The following is a 24,880-nucleotide window of genomic DNA, read 5'->3' on the forward strand; positions in this document are numbered from 1 at the left end:
CCAATTGTGACATGGCTGCCAATTGTTGGGCTCCTGCTCAGCGCATGGTACTTGCATCCCACTTGTCTGGGTTGCTTGTATGTGCCCCAGCAATTTGGATTGCTCCTTGTGCTCCAGTGTACTGGATCGCTCATTGTGCCCCAGTATTTTGGATCGCTTATTGTGCCCCAGTATTCTGGGTCACTCTCCTTGCCCCATTCGCCTTGGTGGCTCCTTGTGCCCCGGACCTCTGCCTGTCATGTCCGGGCTGCGCATGTGGGCCCCTCGGTTTCTGTTCCTGTGGCAGCTTTTGTGGCTGCAGGTCCAGGCAGCTCCGATTCCGGAGTTGGCTAAGGACTCTATCCTGATGAACTCCATCCCCCTGGAACTCCCCATCATTCCAGAACCTACTTTGGAGGCTGGTGCTACAGCCCTGAAGCAGACTGCAGCTCCTCCAAAGCACCCTGAGGTGACCTTTCCACTTCAAGAGCCTGTTCAGGCTCAGTGGCCAACCTTTCCGCCTGTGGACCTGGGACTCACCATCGCTCCTGAACATACTTTGGGGGCTGCTGCTACAGCCCTGAAGCAGACGGCAGCTCCTCCACTAAACCCTGGGATGACATTTCCACTTCCAGAACCCACTGAGGCTCAGCGGCCAACCTTTCCACCGTCGGAACTGGAAGTCCCCATCATTCCAGAACCTACTTTGGAGGCTGGTGTTACAGCCCTGCAGCCAACTGCAGCTCCTCCACTAAAGCCTGAGGTGGCATTTCCACTTCAAGAGCCTGTTCAGGCTCAGCGGCCAACCTTTCCACCTGTGGACGTGGGACTCACCATCACTCCTGAACCGACTTTGGGGAATGCTGCTACAGCCCTGCAGCCGACTGCAGCTCCTCCACTAAAGCCTGAGGTGGCATATCCACTTCCAGAGCCTGCTGAGGCTCAGCAGCCAACCTTTCCACCATTGGAACTGGAAGTCCCCATCATTCCAGAACCTACTTTGGAGGCTGGTGTTACAGCCCTGGAGCCAAATGCAGCTCCGGCAAATCCCCCTATGGTGACACTTCCACATCCAGAGACTGTTCAGGCTCATCAGCCAACCTTTCCACCTTTGGATCTGGAGCTCACCATCACTCCAGCATCTACTTTGGAGGCAGGTGCAGCAGCCCTGCAGCAGAATGCAGCTCCTGCAAAGCACCCTGAGGTGACACTTCCACCACCAGAGCCTGTTCAGGCTCAACAACCAACATTCACACCATTTGACCTGGAGCTCACCATCACTCCAGAACCGACTTTGGAGGCTGATGCTACAGCCCTGCAGCAGACTATTGCTCCTCCAAAGCACCCTGAGGTGACACTTCAACATCCAGAACTTGTTCAGGTTCAGCAGCCATCTTTTTCTGAAGTCACAGCCACAGTCCTATCGTTTGACCTGGAAGTTACAATTACTCAGCAACCAGAGTCATCGGAGACAGTTCCTCCAATGACTGAGCAGAATGCCACCATGAACATATGTGAGCTCTGTTCCTGCAATAATGGGACACTGTCGTGTATTGGTTTTGGCTCAAACCAGAGGCTCCACAGAGTGCCAGTTCCAGAGCCCAGCACCTACAATGGCACCTTCACCATCTTGTAAGCATTGCCTTTCCTCATTTGTTCTCTGCATCTTGGCTGACATGGCAGCCTTTTCCTTGAGGTCTTCCTGTGCCTTCCTCATCTCCCCCTAACTATGTTGAATGACTTTGTTTTCATCTTTGTTTGACAACTATTCCTTATCTTCATTCTCCTTAATACTATTGTTCCCCCTTAACCAGTCTTTTGCTTGTTATTGCCCATATTATTTGTCCATATTTTGAGCCCTAGCATTTCATTCCTTAACCTCTACTGTCCTCCCACTTTTGCTCCGTTTTCTTTACAGAAACATGACCCTCTCCCAGACTCTTTGGTTGTGGTGCAACAAAGTGGTTAAGAGTAGAGATTCTACAGCCAGAGTGACTGGGTTTGAACCAAGTATGCCATTTATTAGTGTTGAGACTCAATTTCCTCATGTGTAAAATGAACATTATATAGTTACCATTACATAGGATTGTAGTGAGTTTTAGAAGTACTACATACTGTATATACTAGAGTCCAGGTGCAGAAGATTCGCCAGGGGTTGGGGAGGAGCAGTGGTCCCCTCAGCCCAACCTGTGCCCTGTCACAGTCAAGACCCCTCGGGGCACATCCCTCTTCATTCTGGAGTTCTCACAGTTCAGGATCCCTTGCTCCTTACCACCTGCCTGCAGCAGAGGTTGGAGAGGCTCCCGCCACCACTGCTGCGCTCGCCAGCTGTGAGCCTGGCTTCTGGCTGAGCTGTGCTCACCCTGTGGGAGCACACTGACCACCAGGGGCAGCTTCTCCATAGAGCGTCTGCCTCTGGTGGTCAGTGTGCGTCATAGCAACCTGTTGTTCCACTGTTCGGTCAATTTGCATGTTATGCTTTTATGATATAGGGTAGTACTTATACAAGTTCTTAACATATGTCTGTGTTGGCTATTATTATTGATCCCTCATTCATATCTAGAACTTACCTTTGCCCCCTGGCTTTCTATATAAATCACCCATTTTGTGCCCAACCCAGGTCTAAGTACCGTGGGAGGCACAGAAGTATGACATTGTCTATGGAACATGACAATGGTAGGTGGGAAGAAAGGGAATATGCTTACAAAAAAGGAGGCGGTATATAATTAAGTACTAAAAGAGATACAGGCGAGAGGTACTCTAATTCAGCAGAATGTGTAGTTATTGGGGTGTGGAAGTCAGGGAAAGCTGCATGTATAGGCCAGAACTTTAGCTCGGACTTGAAGGGTGGCTATGGTTTGGTAAAAAACTGAGGGCAAAGGCATGGCTACAGGAATGATCAGGACTTAATAGACCAGTCTGGTTTTAAAGAATTGGTTTAGGAAGCAGTGAAAAATAGGATTTGAAAAACCTTGACTATCGAATCTAGGGGTTTGGAAATTAAACCGAGATAAGGAGACCCACTAAAAGTTTCCAAGTGAGAGAGACAGATGAGTAAAATAAGAGGATTATTTAGATTCCATAGGTAGCGCGTTCTAGAGAGGAAGTCTTGACTCAGGGAGACGAAATAGAATACCCTAGGAGTCAAGTGAGAAGGCGCTGAATCAGAGTGGTTGTGACAGTAGGAGAAAGAAAATCCAGGAAACGCTATAAAGGAAGAACTGACAAGGTTTGGTAACTGACTGGAGTGAGGGATGGGATGTACAGGAAAGAGAAAGATCAAATATGACCCTGGAAAATGTCTGTCCTGGATGATGAGGAGAATGACGGTGGTATGACAGGTGGACATACAGCAGTTGGGAAAGAGAGCCCGTTTGAGGAGGTGAGCTCAGGTTGGGCATCTTTCATTGGTGAGCATAAAGCAACAGGAAGGCTTCTGCTTGAGTGGAAATGTCCACTGGGCAGAGGGGCAGACAGCTATCTGACTTTTTCTGACCTTCCTGAAAAAGGTGTACACGGAATAGGTAAGTTATTGCTGAGGGAAGAGGACAAAGCTAAAGATTCAAAGTCATCCACAGAGTTAGTGTTTGAAACTGAATCTCAGGAATTAACAGTTTCTTTTAAACACTTGTAATTCATGGACACATTCTCACTGTTTGCGGTTTTTCTTTTCTTTTCTTTTTCTTTTTTTTTTTTTTAACACATTTTTATTGATTTCAGAGAGGAAGGGAGAGGAGAGAGAGATAGAAATGACAATGATGAGAGAGTATCATTGATCGGATCGGCTGCCCCCTGCACACCCCCTACTGGTGACCGAGCCGGCAACCTGAGTGTATGCCCTTGACCAGAGAGGAACCAGGGACATTCTCGTCCGCAGGCTAACGCTCTCTCCACTGAGCCAAACCAGCCCAGGGCTGTGGTTTGCTGTTTTGTAGTGTCACACAATTATATAGGATACTAGAGGCCCAGTGCACGGACCCTTGGCCTGGCCTGCTGTGATCAGTGGACCTCCCCGCACCGCAGCCCAGCCTTACCTGCCAGCTCCTAGGGCTCCAGCCCTCTGTCAGCATAGATCCCACACAGCAGGAAGTAGTACCCGAAGCAGCAGGCAGCCAGAGAGGAGCTGGAGCCAGGGCTGGGCCCTGCTCTGCTCCTGCTAATCCGGGTCCCCCTGTGCCTGTCTGCACCTCCCCCTGTGCCACTGCTCTGGCTGGCAGGGGGCGTGTCCCTGGGAGAGGCTCGCTCTGCTGCAGCTGAGCTTGCCAGCTGTGAGCCAGGTGTCTGGCACCTGTCTGTCAGCTGATCTTCACTCCCGCTGTGGGAGTGCACTGACCACCAGGGGGCAGCTTCTGTGTTGAGCATCTACCCCGTGGTGGTCAGTGCTTGTCAAAGCTACCCGACAGTCCTCTGGTCGCTTAGGCTTTTATATACAGTATATAGCTAATGTGAAAATCCCACCCAACCCTTTCTACCACTCCTGTTATCATTTGGGTGTGTGTCTGTCCTTCTAATCTCATTCTTTCTCTTTTCATTTTGCATTTCCCCCCCAAAGAGCTAATTCTTAACTCCTTGCTCAGTGATTTGTGCTTTTCCCTGTCAAATATGTCTATAAGAGCCTTCCATATTAGTCCCCTTATTTCTAATTGCCCTTATCCTTCTAACACCTGGAGAGATTTCCACAGAGGGCACTGAGCCAAAGATTCGGTGTGGCCTGGCATAAGGTTTCTTTACATATATTTTCTTGAAACAATACATTTTTTGCCATTTTTCTTTTTTATTATGCTTTTATCATTGATTTGTAGAAGGAATCATTTTAGAAACAGGTGATTTTGGAAAAAATGCATTCAAAGTAATTAACTTGCATTACCTATCCAAGAGAAGTTCAGATTCTGAGGAGATGCCTCATTGTTTGTGCCAGGGGCGCCACATTATGCCTTTATAAATATATTTTTATTGATTTCAGAGTTGAAGGGATAGGGAGAGAGAGATGGAAACATCAATGATGAGAGAGAGTCTTTGATTGACTGCTTACTGCACACCCTCTACTGGGGATTGAGCTGCAACCCAGGCATGTGCCTTTCACTGGAATTGAACTTGGGATCCTTCAGTCCACAGGCTGATGCTCTATCTACTGAGCCAAACCAACTGTAGCTCACATTATGTCTTTATTAATTGTGCAAACTGGCAAGCTGATAGTTGTAGAAGTTAGAAAGCTTGTGTTTTCTGCATTTGAATATCAAGGTTCCATGATTGTTTTACTTATTCTGTTCATTCGTTTCTTACCTACTCAATGATATTAACTGTGTTTCTTCACAGAAACTTGCAGGGAAATGCTATTTCATACATTGGCAAAGAAACATGGAAGTCATACCATTTGGTTGAGAAACTGTGAGTATATTCCCCAAAAATTAATTTAAAAAACTAACTGTATTGTAAGATCCTTCTTGGTCCAGAATTTTAAGGTCAATAGCTCTGAGAAAAGGTATTACCCCCTCTGTATCCCAAATCAATATCTATTGATTGCAACTTGTTTATTTTAAAAATTAAATTTGGAAGGCCCTCCTTAAAATCAGAGTCAATTTAAACTTATATTCTATTATAAGAAGTAATACATGATTATTTTTTCAATATAACAAAATGAAATAGGTATAGTGAAAACCCTGCTTGTGCCTTCATCCCCACCCAAACATAACTGCTACTCTATGTTTACTATACCAGTATATCCTTACAGACCTTTTCCCACGCATTTACCTATATACATATTTACAGATAGCAAAATAGGTATGTTATGTGATTTTCATACCTTTTTTTTTTTACATAAATGATAACATCCTACCACTTGATTCTTTCACCTCATAATATATCTTACATGTGTTTCCTTCTTGATACAGAGAGGGTTACCCAATTCATTTAAACTATTCCATAATATTCTGTAATTTAATAATCCCCTTATTGATGGATGTTTAGATTATGTCCAGTGTTCTTGTTACATGTATTTGATACAACACACATTCTTGTACATGCATCTTTGGGATCATGGGCAGGTATTTATGTAGAATAGATATTTAGAGATAGAATTGTTGGGGTGAAAGTATATTGATACAACATTTTAATTGCACTCAAAAAAATTATGCCAACTTATACTCCAATCAGTGGGCAACTACAGTATTTGTTTCCTTTATCCTTCCACCACTAGATAGTCTTTTTTTGGCTGATCTAAATGGGTGAATAAAGGCGGTCCCACCTATGTTTGAATTTTTCTGATTACTTGTGAATTCAGATACCTTCATATATTTATTGAACATTTGTTTCTTTCAAATATTTTGTATTGATTTCAGAAAGGTAGAGGGAGGGAGGGAGACAGAAACATCCATGATGAGAAAGAATCCATTAATCGGCTGCCTCCTACACATGCTACACTGGAGACTGAGCCCGCAATCTGGGCATGTACCTGTACTGGGAATCAGACCGTGACTTCATGGTTCGTAGGTTGACACTCAACCACTGAGCCATGCTGGCCGGGCAGGTCTGAAGATTTCTAAGTTAGCTTGAGATTTATACCTTGTAAGGGAGAGGTTTCTAACTTAGAGTCAATGGACCCCCAGTGCACCATTTCTTAACCATTTTTCCTCCCAAGTGATCTGCAGAAGCTTATTTTCTTGAGGACTATGTTTTTAAATGATTTCTAAGTTAAAATATATGCGAAAATAAAGGGAATCTATTATTAAAATGTAGATTTCAATTTTTTTCTATGATTATTCTTTTTTAATCCTCACCTGAGGATATTTTCCCATTGATTTTTAGAGAGAGTATGAGAGAGAGGTAAAGACAGAGAGAAATAACCATGTGAGAGAGACACATCATCACATTGATTGGTTGCTTCCTGCATGAGCCTCGACCAGGGCTTGGGCTGGGGAAGAGCCTGCCACCAAGGTACATGCCCTTGTCTGGAATTGAACCTGGGACCCTTTGGTCCACAATTGGACGCTCTATCCACTGTTCCAAATTAGCTAGTGCCAAAATATTTTTTTAAAAAAGATTAATGATAGGCTAGCCAGCGTGGCTCAGTGGTTGATTGTCAGCCTATGAACCAGGAGGTCACGGTGGGATTCACGTTGAGGACACATATCCGGCTGTGGGCTCAATTCCCAGTGTAGGCTGTGCAGGAGGCAGCTGATCAATGATTCTCTCTCATCATTGATGTTTCTCTCTCTCTCTCTACCTCTCCCTTCCTCTGTAAAATCAATAAAAATTTATTTTAAATTAAAGCAATAAAATATTATTGATACTACTTCTCTTTTTTATGCTTTTATTTAACCTTACCCTAAGATATTTTTTTTATTAATATATTTTAGAGAGAGTGGAAGGAGGGAAAGAGAGAGAAAGAAAGTAAGACATGAGAAAGACATATTGATTGACTGCCTCCTCCTGGTTTGGGGCCAGGGAGTGAACCTGCCACCATGGTATGGGCCCTTGACGGGGAATCAAACCCAAGACCTTTTGGTCCATTGGCCAACACTCTAACCACTAAGTAAAACCAGCCATGGCAAATCTGCTTCTCTTATATTTATACAAGCTATAGTAGTTGGTCTAATAACTGTTATAACGTCAAAGTAGTGATGCGAATTAATAAATGGTATTTTGAGTTATGTGCAACAAATACATTATATGAAAATATCTGTGATTTTATTGGAGACCCAATGAACTACTCTACTGCTAATCTACTATGATTTGTTGCCTATATTCACAATGCAAGGCAATGCTAATTTTAGGTAGAGGCTTGTGAAAATAGAGATGTAATTTTATTTCCCATTCAGGTTTGGCCCCCTGAATTTAATCTATTCAATCCTATTCATGGACCACTGCCCTAAAGGGATAATCAACAACTGGAAATTACATGCACACTTTTCCATGTATTCAAGAAAGTGCAGTTTTCTAGGGAATCTTGTCTCCAAAGATTAAGAGTCACAAATGTAGGGGAGAAGAAAGACATTTCCTTGCCTATAAAGCTGTCCTTACCCTCATAAGTCATGATAAATGGATGATTTGCTTTAAATAAAAGAAGTATACTGAAAATGCTGTCTGTCATTTTCTGAAATAATGGAAAAAGTATTTATGGAACATCTGCTTCGTGCCAGGAACTGTTTTATGTGCCAGGATTACAGGCCCAAGAACAAAATAGACAAATTATGTCAGTTCTCAAGGGATTTACAAGTATTCTATCTAATAATCCTATATAATAATAGACGAATATGCAAATTGACCATAACTCCAACACGCCCACAAGCCACGCCCACCATCCAATCAGAGTGAGTGTGCAAATTAACCCAAACCAAGATGGCTACAGCCACAGAGAGCAAGGTTTCCTAGGTAACAGAGGAAGCCCAGCTTTCTGCCTGCCCTTGCAAGGCCTAAGCCTCCACTTAAGCTACAAAGTTTCAATTATAGAAGGTAAACAAATTCAAACAAATGGCGGCAGAATGGAGCTTGAGAGAGCAGGCCAGGGTTGCCGCCAGCAACAGGGGAAGCAAAGCTTTCCTCACACCCTGGCTGGACCCATCCGCTTAAGGCAACAAAGTTTCAATTATAACCCCAACACAAATGGCTACCAGCCTGGGAGGGAGCCCCAGGCTTGGCTCTGCTCCAGGCTACAGAGTTTCAATTGTAGAAGGAAAATAAATTCCAGATACCAGGGCCTCCACTTTCATTGCCAGGGGGCATGGCCTGCCTGCAAACCACCACAGGCCCCTCGCTCGGGCCGCCCCACACCCCAAGGGAACCCCCACCTGATCCAGGACACCTTTCAGGGCAAACCAGCTGGCCCCCACCCCTGTATCAGGCCTCTATCTTATCTAATAAAAGAGTAATATACAGATTGATCATCACTGCAACACACAATATAGCTTTCCCCATGTGGTCAAAGATCCTGCCCCCATGTGGACACAAAATGGCCACCACAAGATGGCCAGCAAGAGATGGCAGTTGGGAGGCACCTGGCCTGCAAGGGAGGGCAGTTGAGAAGGACCAGGCCTGCATGGGAGGGCAGTTGGAGGTGATCAACCCTTCAGGAGAAGGCAGTTAGGGGTGACCAGGCAGGCAGAGGAGGGAAGTTGGGGGCAAACAGGCTGGCAGCAGAGTGGTTAGGGGCAATCAGGAAGGCAGGCAGGCAAGCAGTTGGGAGCCAGCCATCCTGGATTGTGAGAGGGATGTCCAACTGCCCGTTTAGGACCGATCCGGGATCGCGCCTAAATGGGCAGTCGGGCATCCCTCGAGTGGTCCCAGATTGGAGAAAGTACAGGCTGGGCTGAGGGACAACGCCCTCCGTGCACGAATTTCATGCACCGGGCCTCTAAATTTTATTTTATTTATTTATTTATTTATTTTTTTTAAAATATATTTTATTGACTTTTTACGGAGAGGAAGAGAGAGGGATAGAGAGCCAGAAACATCAATGAGAGAGAAACATCGATCAGCTGCCTCTTGCACACCCCCTACTGGGGATGTGCCCGCAACCAAGGTACATGCCTTAACCGGAATCGAACCCAGGACCCTTGAGTCCGCAGGCCGACGCTCTATCCACTGAGCCAAACCGGTTTCGGCTAAATTTTTTATTTAACTACTGATATACTGAGATGCCTATCCTCTATGATAAAAGCGTAATGTGCAAATTGAGCAACAGTGGAATGACCAGTTGGTGGGGGGTGGGGCTGGAGAGCAGGCAGTGCCAGGCCAACTAAGGCGTGTACCAGCGGGCAGAGGGAGGAGACCGTGATGAGGGGGAGGCGGCAGAGACCAGCTGTAGCGGAGGGGGTATGGGGGGCGGGGCCTAAACCATCAGTCAGATATCCCCTGAGGTCTCCTGGACTGCAAGAGGGTACAGGCAAGGCTGAGGGACACCTCCACCCTCCCAGTGCATGAATTTTCGTGCACCGGGCCTCTAGTATAATATAACAATGAATACACACACACACACACACACATATGTATTAACTAGATTGATGTAATTTCAAGTATTGATTAAATTCTTTAGAAAAAAAGAAAGGTGTGGAAGGAAAGTGAATCAATTCTAGAATGGTCCATTGTTTGCACAAAGAGTACCTGAGAAGAAAGGTTTGAATAAAAAAAAGAACAGATTATCTCCCTTCAGTTACATAAAAATTAGGGTGGCACCATTACCCAGGTTTCCCCATATATATTTCTGTGCAGTAAATAGTTGTAGTTATTTTGCATTTTGATCCAGAAATGACCTTTTCATTTTTCAGAAATCTCAGTGGAAATAATTTAAGAGAATTACGTAAAGATTCATTTGAAGGCCTGCATTCCCTCCAGTATTTGTAAGTCAACTGTATTTACTTATATTATCTATAAAATAAATAAGTGGTTCAAATGAGATAATCTCTACAATTTCTTCCAGCAGTAAAATTTTACAATTCCTTAAGTCCGTGTAGCTCCTCTCAAGCTTTTAATATCTCCTATGCATTTTCAATTTCACAGTCTTCTAGACAAAATATAGATAGGAAAAACTCTTCAGTTATGGAGTAAAAGTGGTGATGAGGTCCGAGTAATGATACACACCCATATGAGCCTTGTTATGTAAGTGTTCATATACCATCTGCTTATATTTATATTTAGTTTAGGGATCATGGATCAAATTGGGTCTATGATTGTTTGTTTCTTTTTTATTTAAGTTCTTTATTTTTTAAAGTATTACACAAGTCTCCTTTTTCCCCCGTTGATCTCTCCGCGGCCGCCCCCAAACCCCCAGATTGTTTGTTTCTTACAGCACATAAGTTAAGAATGAGTTTTCCACTTTTAAAGTGCTTTGAAAGAAAAGAAACAAAAAGAATATGCAAGACAGACTAATTGTGGCCCACAAAGCCTAAAATATTTACTGTCTGGCCTTAACATAAAAGGTTTTAAAATATTGATTTAGTAAAATGAGAGGGATTTAGCTTAACCTCAAATTGTCTCCTATAGGACAAGAAAATATAAAACACTTATGTTAATTTGAATGCCATTAACCCATAATTTTTTTATAATTAAATCTAAATTAGATTAACATTTACACATTAAATGTTTAAGCAGATGAATCATGTAAATGATATTATTAGAAAGATATTAAATTTTGAAGAGAGTAGCTGGTGTTGAGGATTTCAATGCAGGAATTGTTATACCAATACTCAAAGTAAATGTTTAACATGATGATTAAGTTGTATTGTTAGAAATATCTATACTAAGAAGGTATATCAGAAATGCCCCTAACTCCACTAATTACAAAACAAAAATCTCTTCAGCCGCCTTGTCAAGGAAGAAATACTTGCCCAATAATTCTATTTACTTAGAAATAGGGAGATGTTCTTTACTATAAAAACTCAATTACGATTCTTTGTCCATGGCACCCAGAGCTGTGTATGTCATTAATCCTTATTAAGCTAATTAATGATGCTATTAGCAAATGGGTTCTTTCTGCAAATATGGAAGGCTTAAGGGAAGTAGGCATAAAGAACCTCACCTGACACTAAAAATATTCATTTGGATTATCAAACCTTTCAAGCTTCAGAGGGAAGCTTGGGTCTTTGTATTGATCTTCTTGGGTCTTCTTGGCATCTCACTTCGAAACCTTACATATAGTTTGGAGGAAATAAAATGAAGTAAATAACTGCTCAATAGGTTAGGTCATTCATTACTTCTACTGTGAAATAAATTATAAGCTAGCTATTTCATGCTAGCGTAAGTATTCCCATCCACTAAAAAATGCCAATCAGTAAGCAAGCTATCAAAGAACATGCTAAGCACTGTACCTAGAACTATAGGTACGTCAGGGTTCCTACCCTTCTGGTAATTCATGATCTCATAGGGAAAATAAACATATAAACTCAAACCATAGAGCACAAGTACTAAGTGGAACACAATGTGCTGCAGTGGCACACAAGTGGGAGCCATGAAATCATAAAACTACATTTCTTTTAAAAGTCATTTTTCTCTCTCTCTTACCAGCTGTTTGTCTATTTTATAAATATTTCAGTTTGCACCTGTTCGAATGTCAGTAGACAATGCTCATGAGCAAGACCCAGTCCATACTTTAAGGAGTTATACTCAGAGAAAATAGGATGCAAAAATAGCTCTATTAAAATTTTGTAAGAAATGGGTATACAATTTATGTTGCATGAGCAAAGATGTCAGTAGGTCAATGCTGTTTGAACAGGACCTTGAAGGGCACTTGGGGATCAAGGGACAGACATCTTGAGTAGAATAAGCTTGCAAAAGGAGCCTGGGAAAAAATACCCGAGTAGCTGTAGAGTTCACGTAGGGGGAGTAGGAGATTAGAGCCAGATCTTCTAGTGCTTTGAATGCCAAGTACCACGTTATCACAGCAGTGCTCGAGGAGAAAATTTAGCCTACAACAGAGTCCCTTGGAGGGCTTGTTAAAATTCAAGCTGCACCCCCCATTACTAATTCAGTCGATCCAGATTCTGACTGATAATTTGCATCTTCAATAAGTTCCCAAGTGATGCTGGCTGGTATTTGAGAAGCACTTCTGAAGTGTTAATCTGGAGACTGTGTGTCAGAATGGTTTAGCAAGAGGGAGATTATAGATGGAAACACCAGCTAGAAGACAGGTATACCCATCCAGGAGAAAAGTGAGGGACTCAAGTGGAATCAATGGAAATAAGACAGTCAATTATAGATGAGAGATGGTGTTTTCAAATAAAAATCCAGCACCATTTTGTTTTCTGTGGTCCCACCACTGTACAACTGAAGCAATTAAATTCATGGGTATTAAAGCAATGTAAAATAAGAAATGAATTTCTATTAGTATAATAGAAAGTATTGTTAGTTCTAAGTTCTGTATTAGTTCAAAGTTCTGTGTTAGTTCAAAGTTCTGTATTATGTAGAATAGTCACTTCCTTTTAAGTTATGAGAAGAGGCATCTTTTATTTCTTCTGGTATTGAATTTGCCTAGAAAAACAGAAGTTATCCAGGAAGGTGTGTAGATGTGAGAGTATTTCTTTTAATGTTGGAAATTTATAAATATACATGAAGATATAAACTTTGAGGTCATAATCTAAATTTGATGAGACCACAAAGGGTCTTCTAATCAATTCTTCTGCTCTCAGGAATAATTACCTTCAAAATCTATCAAGATCTATTGTTGTATGTTGTATTTATAAAGATCCTGAAGGTGAGAGTCTTAAGAGAGCATAAGGACTCTGGATAGTTCAAATTACAATTCTTAAGGTTTAGAATTTAGACTAAAACTGCGTATTCAATATTATTCTAACCTCTACCAGTTATTCCTACTAATTAGATACCTAGTAAGTAATTGAGGCACTATTTTTCTTTTACTTTTTCTAGGGATTTGTCCTGCAATAAAATAGAATTCATTGAAAGGAATGCACTTGAATCTTTACCTCTTTTACAATATATGTAAGTTATAAATATAAGTTTATTGTGTTTAGAAATTTTATAAAACATAATTGTAAACCTTTTTGTTATTTATTTTGAAATGAGATTAAAATTTTATTAGTAGAAAGCCACTAAAGTTATGTAGCAAATCCTATTTGTCTCTAGCACAGATTAGTGTGAGAATTCTCTCACATTCAGAATGAACCATCTGCAAAGCAAAGGAAACCATCAACAAAAGAACAAGAAAGCCCACTGCATGGGAGAACATATTTGACAATGATATTTCTGATAAGGGTTTAATCTCCAAAATTTACAGAGAATTCATACACTTTAACAAAATGAAGATAAATGATCCAATTTTTGATGGACAAAGAGTCTAAATAGACCCTTTTCAAAGAGGACATACAGAAGGTCCAGAGACATATGAAAACATGCTCAAAGTCACTAATCATCTGAGAGATGCAAATCAAAACAATAATGAGATACCATCTCACACTTGTCAGAATGGCTATCATAAACAAATCAACAAATGACAAGTGCTGGCAAGGATGTGGAGAAAAAAGAACCCTCCTGTACTACTGGTGGGAATGCAGACTGGTGCAGCTACTGTGGAAGACAGTATGGAGTTTCCTCAAAAAGTTAAAAACAGAATGGACCATTCTATAGCAGTGGTTCTCAACTAGGGTGATTTTGCACCTGGTGACACTTGGCAATATCCAAAGAGAGTTTTAGTTGTCAGAACTGTAGGCAGAGCCTAGAATTATTGTTGAAGACAAAGGACAGTTCCCAGAATAAATAATTTTCTAGCCCAAAATGACAATAGTGTTGAGGTGTGTAATCTTATTTCAGAGAAATATAGATCAGTTAATACCAACATTTTTTTTGTATCTACTGCATCACATGTATAAACAGGAAAGCATAAACCATAAGCAAATATCTCCCACAGTAAGAATTTTTAGTGTATAGAGGGAGTATTGAGGTTGTTTTATCATATATAAATTAGAATCTCTCCTAAAGGATAAGTGATCTGAAAGAATTTTTTTTCTCTTCATTTGCTTGTATCTTTTTTTATAGAAATCTTGGTTGTAATTTAATCACAAAAGTGAATTTTGGAACATTTCAGACCTGGCATGGAATGCAGCTATTACACAAGTTGTAAGTGAAATAGAAGATGAACACATGTAAAAAGCTATGTGTAAAAACATCATACAGTGGTTGGTTGGCTGGGTATAAGCTCAGTTTGAACTCTGAAAAGTATGGCTTAAGAGCCATTCTTTTTTTTTCTTTCTTTTTTCTTTTTTAAATGAGGAAACTAAGGTACAAAGAGTCCAAGAGACTTGTCTGACTGATACATGCCATGCTCTGCTTTCCCAGAACTTTTGGCATGGGCTCTTTTTGTTTTAAAGAATTGAGGGGTGGGGCGGGGGAGAAGAATTGAGAGGAAAATTTATTTCAGCATTGGGAATAAAAATTTGCGTCAATTCACAAATTTATTTTATTGATCTGTAATCAAAATGTTATATATATATTTTAAACAAACATCTGTTAAATACCTAGTAAATGTCAGGCACTAACAGTCCAAGAAACTGACAAGCAAATAGGTGATTACATACATTATAACAAAGCCTGTGATGCACGAATACACATGGGAGTATGTGATAGGAGCATGGCTTTCACCACTTCCTCTTAGATCTATCCCATTTTGTGGCTCCAAAACCAAGGAATTAGTTCTATTTTTGTCTTTAACTGGGTGGTTTAAACTAGATTTTTAAAAATTTCTGGAGATGAAAGAAAAGCACCTTGAATTATGAGGACATTAGACATGGTACTGCCTGTAGAGCAGGAGGTTCCTATCAGCATAGTCACTAATAGGGTTTTCATTCTGAAAAGTTCTTCAGTATATATTTTTTTGCTATCCACTTCTTCTTTTTTTTTTTATTTCTCTTCTCCACTTTATCATTTAGAGACTTGGGTAGTTCCCCAAAAAGAATCCTTTATAGCCTTGGCCTGTGTTATACAGTATTGGAGCATTAGCCCATACAACAAGGGGTTGCGGTTTCGATACCTGGTCAAGGTTCTATCCCTGGCCCTGGTTGGGTCATGTGGTGGAGGCAACCAATGGATGTGTCTCTCTCACATCAATGTTCTCTCTCTCTCTCTTTCTGTCACTCTCTCTAAAAAAAGCAGTGGAAAAAATATCCTCAGGTGAGATTAACAACAACAAAAGAGAATGCTTTACAGATTCTAAGGGTGATCTCTGGGAATAGACAGAAAATGATTTTTTTCAACCTTCACGTTTTGAACCAACAAAATGCATATAAACTTTCATGGCAGTTATTAAAAATGCAGACAATTTTAATTCTATTGCATTTTTCAGAATTCTCCACCATAATCCTCTGATGACTGTTCAAGATCCATATCTTTTTAATTTGCCAGCATTGACATATTTGTAAGTATTATAACAATTTCATGGCTCATGAGATGATTTCTGTTCTTTCTTACTTTTGTCAAAGATGAACTATTTTGCATTTTGACAAAAAACTCTTAATTTAACTTTTCAGTGGGTTATTGAAAATGATTTATTGGCACAGAAAAGTGATAAAGAAAGACTGTACAAGGGCAGGCAGCCAGCAGAGGAAGGGAGCAGTGTTGAAGAACACACACAGACATGAAACATGTGGATGCATGTAAAAATACCATGGATCTCAGAAGGAAAAAAGGAATAAGTTGTACATTATGTGCTTTTTAAAAGAGTGGTCAAATAGTGGCTGCAACAGAGAATGAGAAGTAGGATGATGGTAACAAAAAACAAAATAACAGATTGTACTGTTCACCAAAGTGACTAATTTGATGATGCAAATAAATTTAAATTTCTTCAAGAAGAGCTCTCTAAAATGATTATATATGGAAAGGAAAGAAAAGCACCTTGAATTATAGAGCTGGCTTGACAGAGAAGCCAGAATTTAAGTAAAGAGATGTTGTTAAGTGTCTTCTTAAGAATAGGATTTTTGTCTTTGTGTTCATATCATGCATGTTTGCTCTTTCTCCTTCAGAGACTTGGGAACAACACAAGTGACATTTACAACACTTGATAACATTCTCATGACGACTCCTGAATTAGAAAAACTGTAAGTTGATTTTTCTTATATTTGTTTTTACTTAGTTCTTTTAGGTTTGCTTTATTATTTTCATAAGTCAGGTTTATTGAGGTATGATTTTTATTTAATATAATTCAATCTTTTAAAGTGTACAGTTAGTGGGTCTTGATAAATGTGTAGTTTGATAAATGTACCACCATCACTTCAGAGATCCAGAACACTTTTTTCATCCCCAAAAGGCCCCTCATGTTTCTTTGCAGTCAGTTCCTCCTCCCACCTCCAGTCCCTGACAAGCACAAGTCTGATTTTTGTTGTTATACTCCTGCCTTTTACAGAATGTCTTATAAATGAAATCATGTAGAGCAAGTATGTGAAAATCAAAGGCTAACACGGGCAAATAAATGAGGCATGTGGCTGTGGGCTGCGAGTTTGACATGCTTGATGTAGGGTGTAGCTTTCTGTGTTTGGCTTCTTTCATGTAGCATAATCCTTTTGAGATCCATCTGTGTTGTTGCATCTATCAGTAGTACATTTCTTTTTTATTGCTGCATAGTATTCCCATTGTGTGTATATACCAGTTTGTTTATGCAGTAATCAGGTAATGGATATTTGAGTTGTTTCTAGTTTTTTGGCTATTATGAATAAAAATACTCACATGCAGGTCTATGTGTAAACATACATTTTCATTGCTTTGGGTAAAATACCTAAGGGTGGGGTTGCTGCATCATATGCAAAGTGCATATCTAACTAGGAAAGAACCTGCTAAACTGTGTTCTAAAGTGGTTGTACCATCTTGCCTTCCCACCAGCAGTAGATGAGAGTTGCAATTGCTCCACATTTTCACCTGATCTGTATATTTGTTTAATTAGCCTTTTTAATAGGAATGCATTGGTGTTACACTGTGCTTTTAACTTGCATTTCTCTAATAGCTGATGGTTTGGAATGTCTATGTGAAAATACCCTTTTCAATGGAGTGTCTGTTCAAATCCCATTTTAATTGGATATTTATTTTGTTGAGTTTTAAGAGTGTTTTATATAAAGTCCTTTCTGTAAGATGTGTTTACTAAATATCTTCTCCCAGGTTATGCCTTCTATTATACGTATCTCTGAAGAGCAGAAGTTTTTTAAAAAGATATATATTTTTTATTTATTTCAGAGAAGGAGAGGCAGAGGGAGAGAGAGAAACCTCAATGATAAGAGAATCATTGATCAGCTGCTTCCTGCACTGATCCTACTGGGGACTGAGCCTGTACCAGGGTCTGAGTCCTGACCAGGAATCCAACCTTGACCTCTTGGTTCATAAATCGATGCTCAACCTCTAAGCTGCACCGGCAGGCCGGGCTGTTTTTTTGTTTTGTTTTGTTTTGTTTTTAATACTAAGAGATATTTTTTCCCATTGATTTTTAGTGAGGGTGGAAGGGAGGAAGAGAGTGGGGTGAAGAGAGAAATAGGAAGAGAGAGAGAGAGAGAGAGAGAGAGAGAGAGAGAGAGAGAGAGAAGAGAAACATCAATGTGAGAGAGACACATCAAATGATTGATTCGTTGCCTCCTGCACACCATGAAGTCATCAAAATCAAACTGTCTATAACCTCAAAAAGCTTCATCATGTCCCTTTTATAATTCTTCCTTCCCATTCCTCCTTACCCTCCCCAATTCTCGTACAACCATTGATCTGCTCTGTGTTGCTATAGGTTAGTTTGCATTTTTTAGAATTTTATATGAATGGAATTATATACTATCTACTCTTTTCTAACTGGCTTCCTTTACTCAGATGATTATTTTAAGACTAGAGGCCTGGTGCATGAAATTTGTACACTGAAAGGGAGGATCTCTCAGCCCAGCCCTTGGGGGATGCCCAACTCAGGGCTTAGGCCTGATCCCTGCAGGCGGAGCATCCTTAGTGCTGCCAGGAGGTGGGAGAGGCTGTCACCACCACCTCTGTGCTCCCCAGTTGTGAGGCCGACTTCTGGCTGAGAGGTGCTCCCCCTGTGGGAGCACACTGACCATCAGGGGGCAGCTCATGTGTTGAGCATCTACCTCCTGGTGATCAGTGTGCATCATAGTGATCGGTCATTCCACTGCTCGGTCGAATTGCATATTACCCTTCTATTTTATAGGATTAGTCCATGTTGTTTTGCATATGAATAATTCATTTCTTTTTATTGCTGAATAGTATTCCATTATATATGGATATATCAGTATTTTTCAACATTGATGGCTATTTGAGTTGTTCCAATTTTTGAGTATCACAAATAAAAATATTATGAATATTTATGTACAAGTCTGCTTATGGAAATATACTTCTATTTCTCTTGCTAAATACCTGAAGGTAGAATGGTGGTCATACAGTAGGTGTATGTTTAAGTTTCTAAAAAATTATTTTCCAAGTAACTCCTTTGTCACTAACATAATTCTGTATGTTTCCATTTATAGTATCTTACCTAACCATTTGGCCTGCTGCCTCTGCCAATTTAAAAATAATATTGAGGCTGTCACCAAGACAGTCAAACTACATTGTAATACAGAATGTCTGGCCAACACACCTTGTGGTGAGTCTGAATTGCCCGATGATAAACTTTTTAATTTTTATTTTATGTTTTCAATTTTTATTTAAAATCAATGATGGTACATTTTTGAGCAAATAAAGTAACTGTGTTATTTTTATTCATTTACTCAGAGTTCAACTCTAACATTTTAAGCACTACTCCTTGCTAAAAGTCAGATGAAGGGGAAGGATATTAACATTAATGGCCACATAGTGTGTGCTGTGCTCTCTGCTGGGTGCATTACTTCCAAATGAGAACTTGTTCATTAGTGTGTCACAGTTGATAAACTGTTTTGTATGCATTAGGTTTATTGCCCTTTGCAGTATAGACACATATACATTTTTATTTTGTTTTTGCAAGCTTATAAAAAGAGTACAAATGGTGCTGTTTTATATTTTACTTGGAAACAGAGTTTTTGGATCCATCACCAGAAGCTGCTACCCAGCCCTTCTAAGGCACGGGAAGGTTCTTTATTCTTAGACTGTCCAACTCTGAACTGGCTCTGAAGCACAAGGTTTTCTGTCCTCCGAACACTCATGTGCTTTTATTGGCAACTACTTGATAACTTCCAAAATGTGCTTTCATGCCCAGATAGCTTAAATAGGGATTTCCATCAGTGATCTGTGCTACTTATATAAAGTCAGTATTGCTTATTTTCCAAAACAATGTTTTGACCAACTATATTGCTCCCTTCTGCCCCAACAGTGGGCAGAAGAGGCATTTTAATCTCCTTTTCCAGGTGAGCAAAAACAAGAAAGAAAGGGCTAAGAGCTGTCACCTAGTGCCCAGTTATCCAGGTCTCCAGGTCTCCAGCTCCTAGTTTTGGGCTCTCCGCAAGTCCATGCTCTTTCCCAAGACGTTCCCTCCTTCTCTGACCCTTATCACCACCAGCAATACTTTTAATTCTTCTGAAAATTCTTGTGTACCACCTGACAATGGCACACTTGAGCTTCACACAAACAGAAGCTTTGGATGGTTCCCCAAGTAAAGCTGAAAATATAAGAAATGACATGAAAGGATAGCAAAGTAGGCATCTGACAACAGTTATTTTTTCCCTTGTGTATTTTAGAACCCCAAGTATTATTCCATAGTTTATTGAACATTCCACAGTGATACACAACCTGGCAAGTCTCTTAACGTACATCCCAGATGCCTGCCTAAATCTTAAGCACAGAGCGAGGGTAGACATGTTGTTTTTCTGTATAGAGCCTTCCGTTATGGGGCTGGCTTATGTAGAAGCAGGGCCCAAGTAAGGAACCAGTGGGCTAGTGGAGAAGGGTGTGCCCAGATGAGGACCTGTTAGCAGTGGCTGTTCATCATGGTCATCTGTGATGGCAGCAAGAACACAAGCACCCTGAAGAGTGGAGAGAGGAAGCCTCAGGCTCCCTCTGCATCTGAGGCAGCACAGGATGGGGTGTGTGAATGTGAGGAGTCACAGTAGATCTGCAGAGAGTCTAACTGAGTGGGTCTTCGAGCCTTGGCTTTTCTCCAGTAATTGGCAATTGGCCTTGGGGACCAATGGAATAACCCTAAATATAGACACCATATGTCATGCTATGGAATGTTTTTTTAATATATTTTTATGGATTTCAGAGAGCAAGGGGGAAGTAGAGAGAGATAGAAACATCAATGATGAGAGAATCATTGTTTGGCTGCCCTACTGGGGATAGAGCCCAGAGCCTGGGCATGTGCTTTGACCAGAATCAAATCAGGGACCCTTCAGTCCACAAGCTGATGCTCTATCCACTGAGCCAAACCAGTTAGTGCTGGAAGGTTTAAAGTAAATAATCACTTTTTAAAAAGATACATTTTCTCCTTTTGTTGTATCAACAATCATAGATTTAAGTTGGGATTTATTTTTCTCCTCTCTTAATGGCACTCAAATATTTTGCTGATTCCCTATATATTTGACTGGGATGTATGGCTATGGACTGACAAATAGCTGTCCTATGAGTCTTTCAATATTAAATGTGATTTCTTCTTTTTTGACAGATGAAGAACTTTTAATAGAAGGACCACTCATGAAAGTATTACAAGGCCGGCAGAACACCAGCACTGAGCTGACAATTGAGCCAGAGAGGGCACCCTCAAACAAAAATAGCGACACTTCCTCATCCCTTATGAGTAAGCAGCCAGACTTTAATGATAAAAGTGATGTTATTAGTGTACTAAATTACCTGTTGCCTTATTTCTTGGAGGGAAATCTAGAAGATACAGAATCAACTTTATTACCATTCATTAAACTCCCTCTTTCAAATGTACATGATGCAGATATGCCCCCTGAATCATTTGAAAAACAACAGAGGAATCCTTCTCTTAAACCGGAACTTAACCATTCAAGTTTCAAAAATTAACCAAGGAAACTCTATTTTCTGGAATAGGCCTTCTGATGAGACTGTTCACTGAGGAGCCCAACGCAGAGTGGGATGCGGAACAATGGAAAAATGAGAGGATGCAAGCCCCTGGGGAGCTGGCAGAGAAGGAGTCACACGAGGTGAGGACAGGTCCTGTAACACGGAACCTGGGCTTTTAGTCAGTTTAGGACATGCCATGCAAGTACCCAGGTATGTAGACCAGGGGCACCTCTTCTGAATCTTATCTTGACCATGTGACTTTGGCTAAAATAGTGATCTCCCATTTTGCTCATTTAGGAATTATGCCACGTTCTAGGGTAGAGGAGAAGAGGACATAACACCCAAAATAAGTAAATTATACAAGTCAATGCTGATTCTCAGATTACATAACACATGAGATTTGGTATGTTCATGAAGAACCTATATGCTAGCTATTCATCTGAAAGAGTGGGGTTTTAGAATAATAGTTATGAATAGTTAGCTATTCTCTAGAATAGGCTAGATAATTGTTATTTTTATCCCATCCATCAATTTGATTTATTTTTAATTTTCTTTTTTATTTCAGTTCACAAAAGAAGTGCCAGGATTTAAGCACTACAACATAGTCATCATAGCATCGCCTGTGATTGCAGTAGTAGCTTTTTTCTTTGTAGTTTTCTGCCTCATTGCGGTAAGACAAGAGTTAATTCAGATTTCCAATATATATTCCGTCTTTAGAGAAGGTTCAGAACCCACAACCTGAAAATCAAAGCCACTGTCCCACCTGCTACTACTAGATGCTCCTCTTTATTCACGAACTCTGAGATATGATTTGTTCTTTTATTACACATTTATATTCTATGGATTTTAAAATGAATCTCATTCCCAGAGATCTCTCTGGAATTGAAATCAATATAAGTTACTAGACTATTTTGAAACTTAAGTTTGATAGGCCAGAATTGACTTGATAGCAAAATCTCTTCAACTCAAAATGAACGATGTCGAGTTATACACTCATTACTCTCTTTCTACCATTGATTTCTTTCCTTGTTGGCTGAAATGAGAAGAGATGTATAATCACCACCCTCATGGAGCTATGTTCAAAAACTATTTTGGGCTCTGCCTTATGTGACTCAGTTGGTGGGCACGTTGTTCTATGCACCAAAGGGTAGTGTGTTCACTTCCTGGTCAGGGCACATACCCATATTTTGGGTTTGATCCCTGGTCAGAAGTGGTTTGTAGGCAACCCATTGATATTTCTCACTCACACAGATGTTTCTCTCTTACATCAATGTTTCTCTACCTCTTTTTTCTCTCTCTAAAATAAATTTAAAAAAACTATATTGGAATTTGAATAGAATTGCATTGCATCCTATTCAGGTGTAATTTGAAGAGAACTGACATCTTTACAAAATTCTAGGGACAGGATACCTCATGTGTATTCTCTTACTGGCCTTTAGAAGAGTTTTAATGTTTTTATTACATAGGTCTTAACACATTTTTTGTTAAGTTTATTCCTAGGTTCTTTATATATTTATTGTAAATGGGTTATTTCATTTTTTAATTTGTTATTTGTGGTATGTAGGAAAGATATTGAGGTTTGCATGTTGATCTCTTTTTTAAAATATATTTTTATTGATTTTAGAAAGGAACAGAGAGGGAGAGAGAGAGATAGAAACATCAATGATGAGAATCATTGATCGCCTTCCTCCTGAACGCTCCCCACTGGGTATGGAGTCCATAACCCAGGCATCGAACCTGGGACCCTTCAGTCTGCAGGCCAACACTCTATCCACTAAGTAAACCAGCTATAGCTGCATGTTGATCTCTTGATTTTGGATTTAGCCATCTTACTGAATTGTATTACTGCCAATAAAAGTTTAATCTACCCCTAACCAGTTTGGCTCAGCCAATAGAGTGTCAACCTATGGACTGAAGGGTCCCGGGTTTGATTCCAGTCAAGGGCACTTGCCCAGTTGTGGGCTTGATCTCCAGTAGGGGGTGTGCAAAAGGCAGCTGATCCATGATTCTCTCTCATCATGGATGTTTCTATCACTCTCCCTCTCCCTTCCTATCTGAAATCAATAAAAATATATTTTTAAAAATGTTTAATCTATTGCTCTTGGGCTTTTTAGGTTGTGCATCATCTCATGTGCAAATATGTTTTGTCTCTTTCTTTCCAGTACTTCATTTTTCTTATTGAATTGATTAGGACCTCCTCAACAATGATGAATAGTAACAGTAATAACGGGCATCCTACTCTTGTTCTTGACCTAAAACAAAGCTGCTGTGTAGGTTTCTGGTAGATACTTCCATTTTCTTTTCTATTTCTAAGAGTTTTTATTGGGAATTATCTGCTGAATGTTATCTAAAACAGCCAATAAAATGAATTGCAAGGTCCTAAATTAGGGACTAAAAGAGTCCAAAGACTATTCAACTGAGTTCCTGTCCTCAAAAACGTTATCATCTCACTTAAAAGGGAAGGAATCAAAGCTTTAGAGACAGCGGTCATTGTGATGAATAATCATGATGTTGTTTTCTCCCAAAACAGATTTGTCGCAGAAAGGCTACAAAAGGAAGTTCCAGGTAAATATGAGTCTGGTGATTTTTAAAGTAGAATTTTAGAACTTAGAGGAACTTCCTCTTTCTGTGAGCAGCCAGAGGTGACTTCTGAAAATGGTCCATTATTCACTTGAGTCAGAAAAACCAACAAAATCATGGAAGTCCAGAGGTTTAAACCTTTTTTTTCCCTTCTTTTTTCACTTTAAGCACACTTGTGAAACTGCCTAAGCCATCAAGGGTATGCATATTCAAAAAACCACCAACCAGGTGAAGGATGTCACTTTACACAAGCGATGTGTGCCTGTCTTTACAATAGTGGAGTTGGTAGGTGTGCCCAGGCCAAAGAGTAGGGCTGGGCGCAAGATCAGTGGCCTGAAAAGAGTGCTGAATTTTGCTGCACATGCTTAAAAATGCAGAAATCAAACCAAGCTTAAGGGTTTAGACATAGATTCTCTGGTCATTGAGTACATCCGGTTGAACAAACCTCCCAACATGCATTGCAGAACTTCCAGAGCTCATGGGCGGATCAACCCATATATGAGCTCTCCCTGCCACAGTGATATGATCCTGATTGGAAAAGAGCAGATTGTTCATAAAATAGTAGAGGAGGTTGCACAGAAGAAAAATATATCTCACAGGAACTGAGAAAACAAAAAGTTATGGTCTGGGAGTAAATTCATTATTTAAAAAAAAAAACTACAGGAGAATTTGTAACTCATCTATTTCAGTCTCGTTTTACAGTGAGGAAACCCATCAAATTTGGAAAGAATATTTATTTTGATGCTTTGCCTAGATTTTACAAAAATGGTTCCTTAGCCAAAGCTGAAATAGAATGGGACTGGCACAGATGCGTCTGCTGTCACTACTCCTTTAAGAAGATGTTGTGGAGAGGTCTTGGTTGTGTTTCTGCTGGTGATGGAGGCTCTGGGGAAAGAGTAGGGAAGGCCACATGGTC

General features: G+C 40.2%; 1 protein-coding gene across 1 annotated transcript in view; it reads left to right on the top strand.

Annotated features, from left to right (window-relative positions):
- The first annotated feature begins 238 nt into the window (after positions 1-238).
- The window catches only part of LOC103304468 (leucine-rich repeat-containing protein 37A3-like), a 28,885-nt gene continuing 4,243 nt past the window's right edge, over positions 239-24,880 (top strand). Inside the window, exons 1-12 of the mRNA XM_054709405.1 lie at positions 239-1,611; positions 5,296-5,367; positions 10,242-10,313; positions 13,336-13,407; positions 14,461-14,541; positions 15,764-15,835; positions 16,440-16,514; positions 18,918-19,033; positions 21,023-21,154; positions 21,412-21,524; positions 21,950-22,054; positions 23,915-23,949. Coding sequence (XP_054565380.1) covers positions 239-1,611; positions 5,296-5,367; positions 10,242-10,313; positions 13,336-13,407; positions 14,461-14,541; positions 15,764-15,835; positions 16,440-16,514; positions 18,918-19,033; positions 21,023-21,154; positions 21,412-21,524; positions 21,950-22,054; positions 23,915-23,949 — 2,318 coding nt within the window. The remainder of the gene's footprint in view (positions 1,612-5,295; positions 5,368-10,241; positions 10,314-13,335; positions 13,408-14,460; positions 14,542-15,763; positions 15,836-16,439; positions 16,515-18,917; positions 19,034-21,022; positions 21,155-21,411; positions 21,525-21,949; positions 22,055-23,914; positions 23,950-24,880) is intronic.

This window comes from Eptesicus fuscus, chromosome 20, assembly GCF_027574615.1.
Source record: "Eptesicus fuscus isolate TK198812 chromosome 20, DD_ASM_mEF_20220401, whole genome shotgun sequence".
NCBI classification, from domain to species: domain Eukaryota; kingdom Metazoa; phylum Chordata; class Mammalia; order Chiroptera; family Vespertilionidae; genus Eptesicus; species Eptesicus fuscus.